Source organism: Gastrolobium bilobum, unplaced genomic scaffold, assembly GCF_033153095.1.
Source record: "Gastrolobium bilobum isolate Gb01-03AN ecotype WA unplaced genomic scaffold, APGP_CSIRO_Gbil_v1 utg146098, whole genome shotgun sequence".
In the NCBI taxonomy this organism is placed as follows: domain Eukaryota; kingdom Viridiplantae; phylum Streptophyta; class Magnoliopsida; order Fabales; family Fabaceae; genus Gastrolobium; species Gastrolobium bilobum.
In genome coordinates this window covers 20,049-31,215 of record NW_026898785.1, presented here as the reverse complement: position 1 = coordinate 31,215, position 11,167 = coordinate 20,049, and the positions used below count along the sequence as shown (strand labels likewise).

At 36.5% G+C, this 11,167-nt stretch overlaps 1 protein-coding gene across 1 annotated transcript; it reads right to left on the bottom strand.

Moving 5' to 3' along the window:
- Window positions 1-1,219: 1,219 nt before the first annotated feature.
- Window positions 1,220-9,328, bottom strand: LOC133284127 (E3 ubiquitin-protein ligase SINAT5-like). Its single transcript, XM_061481116.1, has 3 exons — window positions 8,620-9,328; window positions 2,221-2,607; window positions 1,220-1,889 (listed from the first exon to the last, which is right to left on the bottom strand). Exons 1-3 carry the CDS (start codon window positions 8,860-8,862, stop codon window positions 1,527-1,529), a joined length of 993 nt encoding a protein of 330 aa, XP_061337100.1. The 5' UTR covers window positions 8,863-9,328; the 3' UTR covers window positions 1,220-1,526.
- Between the last annotated feature and the right edge of the window lie 1,839 nt (window positions 9,329-11,167).

Genomic DNA, 11,167 nt, shown 5'->3' with positions numbered 1-11,167 from the left:
TGAACTTATTGAGTGTCCACCCTTCATTAATTTTCTGGATCCGCCACTGTGTATCAACAGCTTCTTTCTTTTTATTAAACTGTATTTCAATTAATGATGAAACTAATATTACCTTGGTCTAATGATCTTATGATGCATGTGATGGAATGAGTTGTCAAGCTAAAATTCTTCGATAAAACAAATTCCAAATATCAAAATTGTTTTATCCAACGATAAAATTTTTGTTAGTAGATCTCACTAGTGCCCCACCTACAGCAATGGAAATTCCTGGCTACGTTCATATATTATAATGTTTAAACTGAATGACCTTTTTAAAGAAAATAAATTTTCTGTCTTGATAAAATGATTTATTGTTTGATAAGTTAATTTGTGAAGATATTCGTCTGGAACTTAACGAAGTTAGAAAGGTGATAATATGTAAAGCTTACTTGTGAATGTGTATATGCTCATATTTTTAGTGAAATCTTTTTGCTCCTTTGATACTTTTAACATAGGGAAATATATTTCCTTAGCCGCTATAAAAACATTGTTCCGTGTAGCAGTCATATATTTTTCAGGATACGATTCCATATCCTAGAATTATTTACTGATACAATTCCATATCCTAGAATTATTTACTGAACCGTATCCTAAGCATGTGTCAGCTGCAGAAAACTTCTCTGCAGTAACAGAAGATTAATAGAACCCTTTTAACATACTAACATGGAAAGTTACATAAGAATAAAATGGGCAACTTAACTCAATTGCTAACAGTGTTAAAGGCGGACTTGATTGAAAAAAATCATAGGAGGTAATTGATTAAAACAAAACATAAGGGTGTAAGTGATAAAATGAACTTTTCACTGTTAAGAACTAACAAGACTGTTCTAGCAAGACTTTCGTCTCTCGTTTCACACGAAATCATTTTCACATAGGACCTCGACTCTCGTAATTTCTTATCTTGTTGTAAAGATCAACAAGTCGAATGTGCACTAACGCCACAGAATATCAGTTGTGTGAACGAGAAGAGGGAAACCATGGCTTCGTGCTCTCACGTGATCTTTCGTGCCATAGATGGTTTCCACTTTAAACCAAAGCTAGGAGGTTTGAGTATCACAAAAATAAAGTTCGTGTATTAAACATGAAAACAATTGCAGGGGTGTAATTTGTAACTGACCTAAAATAAATAATTTCATTGGAAACTATAATGGGATTTCTTAAATTGCAAGTGAAGGAACATTGACATTGGTAATTGGCATAGATGACATAAAAAGACGAGGAGAGATGAAGCCACTTACATAGCATTTGTACACCGATGGACTGTGAACATCATTTGTGGGGCATCAAAAAACGTAAATTTGGAACAAACCAAAATTGACAAACACAACTTTAAAGGAAGGAAATCTTGTTTTTTACACAACTTGAGAAAACTGAAAATTTCAAAGCCATCTTAGTGCCTTACTCTATTACAACATACACAAAGTTGGTGTATAGATACAGCAGTGGTGTCCCCACACACAAGCAATAAAAATACCCTCCAAATCACATCAGCTGCAAAGATTTGGTATGCACACCCCAGCATCTGGATTCTGTTGTTCTTTCCATATTCTTCCGGTAACTCTGAGTTTCAGCTCTTTCCTATCCCCACCAGAGAAAAATAGCGCCATATTTCGTTGAATAATTAGACCATCATGGCTATCCCTGACTTTACGGTGGCTATCGCGAATACTCCGCGGTGTGCCCTCCCAAATGAGTTTCCTGCCATTTGCCCCAACCTCAAGGCTATAGCTATAGTTCCGAGCCTCATTCTCATCACCCATAAAACGAAGGAATGCCATGTAAACAGGAGCCATGCCAAGCTGGAAAGCTTCAAAGTGAAGGCAGAAGTATTGGCCAAAACAATGAAATACCTACCAAAGAAAATATAAGTTGGCAAACATAAGAATCAGACTACAGTTGCACTTAAATGGATAGTTCTTTTTTACATTGTAATCATTCTTCAACACTTAAACAATAAAGTGAAAGAGAGGACATAGGGAATAAATAAAAAGATCACTTGTGAAAAAGAAGCATTTAAAAGGATTTCACATAGCATCAATTCCCTTATTTATTCCCACAACTTTTGATTGTTCCCCCCAATAGACATCAAGTTTGATGAGCAATAGGTGATGGTAGTGTATGTCACAGCGAACATATGACAGGGGGTGATAATAACCTATAAAAAAAATCTAACACACTTACAGTGAGCATCCAAGTTGCGTTCTCTACTTCACGGGGATTTGACTTCACATAACGATGGTTGAATGTGCATCCTGTGTGCATGTCCACCTTATGATCATCCCTCAAATGTGCAACAAGAAAGGGAATATCCCCAGCAACAGAGCACTCTGATCCGGCATAAGGACAATTGTATGGTCTAAAATTGCATACTGTCTCGTGCTTAAGCTTGCTGTAGTATGGAAAGATTTCTGGACATCCAAGGGAGTAGTACTTGCAAGGTAACTCAAGTGATTCAGCCACCTTCTCCAGTGCCAGACACCTAATATCTCCAAGCTCTTGTCTACAAGTGGGACACCGATTGTGCACCCTTGTTTTACACGTGGAACACAATGTGTGCCCATTGTGGCACTGCAACAAAGATATTTGTTATTTCTCTTTTTCCCTTTTTGGCAAATACGGACTTTTTCCAGTATGTGTCAAAGTATCAAATAAATGCTTAAATCATGATAAGATCAACCGTCAAAGACTTCAAATGAGGAAATTAAGACCAGAATTGCATAAACAAAATTAAGCAACAACCAAACGACAAGAAAATTTATTCTTTGCATATAGCCCCAAACAGTCCAATTGCTTACAAATCCACCAACCTCTGTTCATAGGCTTTTTTTTTTTCAATTTTTGTATTTTTGGGGAGGGGAAGGGGAAAGGGTGGGGAGTGAATTCAAATCTGAAATGTGATCATGGATGACAGCATGGTTACTGCTAACTCAGAACAGATATTAATAATACGCCAAATTATCTCTCCCTTTCATTTTTTAATATATTCCTTGTTTCTGGCTCCATAGCTGCTGATGGAAGACACCAAAAAGATCAAACCCGGTCTTGGCATTACTATTAGTATAATGTGAGTTGTTGGGTAAAAACACTGAAACTGTAGAGAGAGGAAACAAAAAAGTTTACGTTAATCTTTACAGGTTAAAGTGATTTTTTAAGCTAAAAGTCACTTGGCATTTAGAAAATATCCAAAAGATGATTTTTTTATTTTTTATTTTCAAATGGTGAAACTGAAAAGGAACGTTTATAAGCAATTGCTACATTTTTATTTCCTTTTTGGCGGGAGTGAACAAGTACTTGTTAGTCAGTTAATAAAGAGAGCAAGTAACAATAAGCTTCAATTTGACATTTTACTCCAACTATATCAGATTAACTACAACAATTACCAGACAATCAAATAATTGAACATCTTCTCTCACCACCCCAATCCAACACCACACACCCACACAAACCGTGCATGCTTACAGAGCTAATGGAGAGCAAAAGGGATACTACAACAATTCCCAGCGAAGTTTTGTAACTCCAGACCCAAAACTGAAAAGTACTATGCATTACGCAACAGGCACCCATAAGTCTCATCTCAAGTGGCTTACAGTATCACATTTAACCATAAAAGACACAATTTAATTACAGAGAAACAAAGTCATCAAAGGCCAAGGAGCATGAGCTAATTTAAGTGATGAACACCATCCCTCCATGCATGCGACTCTTATTGGCGATCAAGTGCCCATAAAATATAATTCAAATAAGGACCAATGGTAATAGAAGTAACCACAGCCTTTATTCAGGCCCTTCCCGGTATAACATACTTTGTTTCTATGTTGAATTTTAATTTTTTCAACTGGCTTCATATCTTACAGATTCTTTCTATCAGAGGAAAAAAAAAAAAAAAAAAAAAAAAAAATTTCACCCTTGCATAGATGGCACAAGCATACCTAGTCCAATTTAAAGTAAAACCCCAAACTTCCCCCTTAGTACAGTGGGCCTCACAACCACTCGAGTTATGATACACTGTTTAAACAATCAACCAAAACCATTAACTTCTAACTTGGGATTGGTATTCTTATGAGTTCCTAATATCACATGATCACAAATCGTCAACAACAACAACCAAAGCCTTTTCCCGCTACATGCATCAAACAATGCCATTGCGTTCTGTAATGAACCAAATCCTCACAAAATCAATTTAGATCAAAGTCCTTTTTAAATAGAGCTTTTGCAGTCTCCCCCTATCTTTAACTATAGGGCTATCCTGCATTTGGTCCACTATTCTTACTTACGCTTCTATTGGTCTTCTTCTCACATGGCCAAACCCCATTAGGCAAGATTCTACCATCTTTTCCTCAATTGATAATTGATGGAACCAGAAAAATAACATTGAAATTATAGAGATAATGGAGGCCATGCCTCTTTTACATACACTAATATGCAGAAAATAAACCCCAAGAAAGCCTCAACTTCCCCTCAAACCAAACACCTAGGCTCAAGAGTTCCCTAGAGGTCTCTCAAATTCCCACTAACCAATTCTGAATACATGCATAATAGAAATATCGCCCTAAACTTCTATATATACTAATTCCTAATTAATGGGCTTGGTTACTTTATTGAAGGCCCATCAATACTCCCCCTCCAAAATTCACCTTGTCCTCAAGGTGAAGAGAAATGATAGATACTTCCACCCGGGTCCCATTGTGTGAAGCATTTTGAACACAAAGGCCATTTCAATTCCACTGTTTGAGAAACTTTTCCACCGGGATCCCATTGGTTGAACTGCGATGGAATGAGTTCCAACATGCCTTCATCTTGCCCAGTTGCTAGCACCTTGTATGGTGTTGAGTGCAGAACAAGATTTTCTAACTTAAGCCAGCAATCCACTAGTGACACCATTTGAATCACGAACTGGTCCAGCCAAAGATTATCCCCTTTTTTATAAATGATTTTGCAAGTTCCACCATTTGCTGTACTCAAAGTAAAGCGCAAAGGATGCAATGCAGTTTCGGATATTGATGATTCTGAAGGTAAAACCCCAATAATGAGGACACCCGGTGCAAGAAGTGATAGTATTGGATCTTCAAAACAGATAAGCTCACAAAGAAGACCAGAATGTGACTGTTTAAGCTCTTCAATCTTCTTCTGGGTATTGCCACGAACATTCCATACATCTCTAGTGATTGAACACAACTGAGCAGTCAATTCTGTCTGACTTACCAAACTCCGCCACAGTTTAATCCCATCTTCCTCTCCATTCATCTTCATCATATGCTCTCCCAGAATTTCATAAGTGCAGTAAAATCGTTTGGCAGATGCAGTGTCATAAGGTTCAACAGCCGCAAACCCGCGAAGAAAGCTTACCCATTCCATATTGCATAATGCACGCATTTCCTCCGTCGTCCATCGCCTGTAAGATGTGCCGCCTTTGTCATTGTTGCCGCTGTTTTCCACACGAGTCTTCGGTGTAGACCCTTGGCTTTCCTCTTTCACGACTTGAGATTCCCCTAAGTTGACGTTCTTCTGTTGTCCAATTGCCCTGGTAGTGGTGTGTGGGTTGGGCCCCCTAATGTTTGATTGAGGCCCATTTCGCAATCTGTTCCCTCTCCCACCCATTGAATCCTCAGCCAAGTTGTTGGACCGGGTCGTGAGAGCAGCCCGCATGTGTTGACCCGAACCAAACCCTCCCTCATTAGATCTACTTCGGCCCAAATGCATCATCGTCTTCCCCACCACCGTTTCTTTCTCTTCGACCATCTGCACAAGCAACATCGACTCTTCCATGCTTTCCACGCGATTTACTCGGATTTCAGCTCGTTTTTCTTCATTATTTTTCCCCTCTCGTTTTTTTGGTTCTGCTCGTCGCGTAGTCTCCATGATTGTACCAGATCCGTTTGCGCGTCGTATCCCTCTTCCAGATCTGACTTGGACTTCCTCCTCTTGATCTCCTTCATCTTCTTGTGCTGCTTCCTCTTCTTCCTTTCTTTCTTCCACCTTTGTTACTTTTTCTATTTCTAGTTCGATTTCTTCTTCTACTACTATGCTTCGATCTGCATCTGCACTTTCGTTCCTTTTTTCTTCTTCTTTTTTCGTTTCTTTGATTTGGTTTTCTGTTTCTTTTTCCTCTTTTTTTCCTGGGCTGTCCGATACATCAATTTCTTCTACTATATAGATCTCAGGTATATATCTTCCTATAAACGCTCTATCAAAGCTCCGCCAATTTACATTGGGACTGAGCACACTCCAACGTTTGTACCAGCTGAGAGCACCGTCTCTCAACCCCTTCACAGCCTCTTTCAACATATCAGCTTCTGGAATTTGGTTTGCTTGAAAATGTTGTTCAAGCCCGAGCAACCATCCCCAAGCTTTCATTCCATCTTCTTCTCCATAAAATTTTGGAACCATTGTATTAGATCTGGATCTGTTGCTCAATTTTTTTTATTTTTTTTTTTGAATCTGGACCAGAAAGCACTCCCTAGATCGGAAATGCTCTGATACCAAATTGATGGAACCAGAAAAATTACATTGAAATTATAGAGATAATGGAGGCCATGCCTCTTTTACATACACTAATATGCAGAAAATAAACCCCAAGAAAGCCTCAACTTCCCCTCAAACCAAACACCTAGGCTCAAGAGTTCCCTAGAGGTCTCTCAAATTCCCACTAACCAATTCTGAATACATGCATAATAGAAATATCACCCTAAACTTCTATATATACTAATTCCTAATTAATGGGCTTGGTTACTTTATTGAAGGCCCATCAATAATACTCCTACTTTCTCTCTAATACATTCATTGCAACATCCTAATCTCTACAATACTAAGCTTATCCTCTTGTTGACTCTTTATTGCCCAATATTCAATACCATACAGCATCATGGGTCTTATGCTTGTGCAGTTAAATCTTCCTTTAAGCTTGAGAGGTTCCTTTCAATTACAAATAACACCTGGGGCATTTCTCCATTTCATCCACCTAACTTGAATCCTATGGTTTGCGTCTGCCTCTATTTCTCCATCATCTTGCATGATACAACCAAGATACTTAAACCTTGTCACTTGCGGAAGGGCATGATCTCCAATTTTCACCTCTAAGTTAGTGATAGTGCATGTCTTGCTGGACTTACATTCCGTATACTCTGTTATAGGCTACTTGTAGGATTTGAGTATGGTACATAAATGACCCTTGTGATGACGTGCATTATATCATTAGACTACGGGTTCTTGTTAGTATAACAGCTTGTCATACTCATATTTCAAAACCTAATCTTAATTGATCATGATCTAACTTCATGCATCACCAGACCTACCACCTTCCGATTTCCTCATCCATAAAGGATCCAGGAAAACATAAATTTGACCAAAATCACATAGAAAAAGGCATGGGTAACACCAAATCGTCAGATACTACTACCAGTTGCTCAAGAATTAGCTTCCCAAAACAAAATGAACAGAAAGACAGGAATGAACAACAATAATTTGGTAATTGAAGGGGAAAATATCAAGGAGATTCTACCTTTAAGGCTTAGAATTAAGACACATAAAATATGCTCCAAATACAGACAAAAAGATTGAGAAGTGGAAGGACCAAGACATATGATCATAAACCTCAGCAAATCTATTGGTACTAATTCAAGTTCCAAGCCACACACAATATTCCCTTGATTCGACAGATAGAGAAGTTATATCCAGGAAATTGAAAAATGTACTCAGCTTTTGAGACCACAAGAAGTTATTGTTAAGTCCAAACAACTCTCACATAACACACTTATTCTCAAAGGGATGATACACCTCTGTTTGATTTCAAGGATATCTTCCCATTTACTAACGTTGTAGCTTAAGGAAGGAGGCTTTAAAGCACTTCTGGTATTTAAGTGAATCACATGGACAATAGATACACTACTATACCCACACAATGGGTCTGGAGTAAATTTTCAGTAATTCTGTAATATATACTACACCCACTAAAGTTAGAAACACAAGGACTCACTTAGCATTAAAAATGAAGAAGTGGGTGGAGCAAATGCAGTTAGGTGAAATATATACTACAAGAGTACTGAAAATTTATTTAGAAGAAAAGGAAACGTTAAACTGCAACAAGAAGCTTTCCTTAACCCAAATATTTCTTCGTAAAACAAAGGTGAGATTGAAATTCGACACCATGGCAAATTCCTTGACTCCACCTTACTACCATTGCAAGCATTGTTATAATTCTACACTCATCTATCAAAGTGTCATCAATTCTGGTTCACCAAGCATGCTCTTTTATCCATAATGTTTTCCCCAATGGAATAAAAATCTAAACACCAAAACCAAATCCAAGATGTCCTCACTCCCCAACCCCAAGAGAAAGCCATCAAATACTAAAAATGGGATTCATCAAATCCACTCAATCCCACTCCAAAGCAATCAACTTTGCCAATTAAGTCACAATATATAGAGAAAACAAAGAAAACCCTTTTCTCACCCCCCCCCCCCCCCCCCCCAAAAAAAAAAAAAAAAAAAAACAACAAAAAAAACAACCCCAATATGCAATTACACGTGAAATTAAATATGACAAAAACATAACTAAGATGAAAATTGGTGCAAGAGATTGACCTGATGAATTGGAGGATACATTGAATTGGTGCAAACAGGGCATTCCAGCAACTCATGAACGCTGGTTGCCGGAGTAATAGCCGTAGTACCCATAACATTATTGTTATTAGCGCTGCCGTTGCGATGCTTCGTGGAAGAAAACTCAGAGTGATGATGGGGATGAGGATGCAAACTACGGTGTTGGATCTCATCCTCATCCATGCCATCAGAGGATGACACACACTCAATGCTGTCCAAGTCCATGGATTCACCAAAATCCAGTGTAGGAAACCGAAAAGGAAGAAATACCCAGTGATCAAAATCGAAAATTTCACCAATTTAATTACCTGGGCATTTCTCCTTTATTTTTAATTTTTTCAATCTTCTTCCCTCTCCAACTCTGTTTGTTCTTCTCTCTCTCTTCTCCCTTACTTTCCGGGAAAAAATTTATCAGGAAAAAGAAGAAGAAGAAAAAAACAGGAGAAGGAAGATGGGGATGGTGGTCATGGATCGATGAGAAGGATAGACTCCGGCAAATCAAACACCTTTCTGTGGATTTCTTCGTTCTCTCTCTCTCTCTCTCTCTCTCTCTCTCTCTCTCTCTCTCTACGTTCCTTAACCGAGGTTGTCTCGTATGTGAAGTTGAGAGAGAAAGAAAGGACGACCCTTGGATTTGGGAAATTAGATACGAGATTGATCGATCCAACGGCAATAGATTTAATCTTTGTTTTTTTTATGTCTCTTTGTTTGTTTTTGTGGGAATTAAACCAAAACTGACAAAAGCAGTATCACAAAATGAATTTGTAACGACTCTCGTACAAATTCAACAAAACTGTACACGTATTGATAATTTTCTTATTACATTGAAATTTTGTTCTGGGAAAGGATATTTTAATCATCAGTTACTATTAATATTATTATCAATCAGTTTTATCATTAGATCAATTATGTTATATTTATTTTTATTTTCGTATGATTACAATTATTTTATATTTATTTCTACCTTTATATGATTAGTGATTTTCTATATTTAATATGAAATTATAATCATACAAAGATAGAAATAAATATAACCGTTGAATCAACATAATTGATCTAATGATAAAATTGATTAATAGTAACATTAGTAGTAACCCTGATTAATTGTTAGAATATCCTACTCTTTTGTTGTAGCAATAAATATTTCAACTATATGAACAGTGCTAATAGTTGCAAAGTAGATCCCACAAGGGTTTGGCGGCAAGGGAAGAAGATAAAAATTCGAGTAGTGGAAAAGGCTTAATTATATTATTCTTTTTTTTTTAGAATTACTTAATTATATTATTCTATGCTTAAACAAATCAATCTCGTAGCTATAAAGAGTGTTGAAAAGGCCTAAAACAGAAGAAAATGACTTGCCAAATAAATAAAAACTTAATACACAATGAATGGATATTCATCCCATTAGCTGTCACTTAAAAAAAAAATATGGGAAGTTGCTATAGTTAATGGGTAACATATTTAGTGTAAGTTATCAGATACCTATTAATTAATAATTTCATAATAAATATTTAAAGTTTAACTAATTATAATTAATAGTTAACAACTACCTTAAATACAAATTGAGATCTTTGATTATTCACAAACTATGATTCATTATATTGTTGACCTACTTAATTTTGTACATTCTTGCTTCATAATCTTTTAGAGAAAAAATTGTTTAAGGTTTATGAGATGTGGCTCTTCAACCAACCATCAAAACATCTAATTAGCATAGCAAAATCGATGTTTTGACCGCTTATATAATATGAATATATAACGCACACCCACGAAGCTTTCATAATAGGATGACAAATTGCTTCATATTAATAACTTCTCATAATTTCACGATAAGTCGAACTCTTATTATAAATATAAAAAGGTTAAATCTGTACTAGCAATTCATAATCATCATTGTTTACAAGGTGCGCAGATTTCGTGCAGAATCTTTTTATATATATTCTTTTTTAACTGTTCACCTCAACGCTGCAGTACGAACAATATCCTTGAAGCTGGATAGTGGCAGATCTTTCAAACTATGTCTCAAAAGAAAATGAGAAGTGTGTGGGCACTCTCTCACTCATCTCAACCTCTGCAACTACTAAGTGAAGACTAGAGAATCTATAAGTTTAGAATATATATATGGGAAAAATATTTCTCTTGCTTAAGACAATGTTATCTCCAGCTACTCCAAAACTACGTAGTTTTGTTTATTTATTTCCTTATATTAATTGATTCACCTTTGAATGGTTATGATTCCCTTTTTCTATCTCTTCCTTTATCACCATTGATCCATCTTTATACGGTTATGATTTAGTAGCCGGAGATAACATTATCTCAAGCAGCTTGAGAAACGATATACTAAATCATAACCGTATAAAGATGGATCAATGGTGATAAAGGAAGAGAGAGAAAAAGAGAATTATAACCATTCAAAGGTGAATCAATTAATATAAAGAAAAAAATAAATAAAACAACGTAGTTTTGGGGTAGCCAGAGATAAACTTATCTCAAGCTGCTTGTGAAATATTTTTCCCATATATATAGGGTT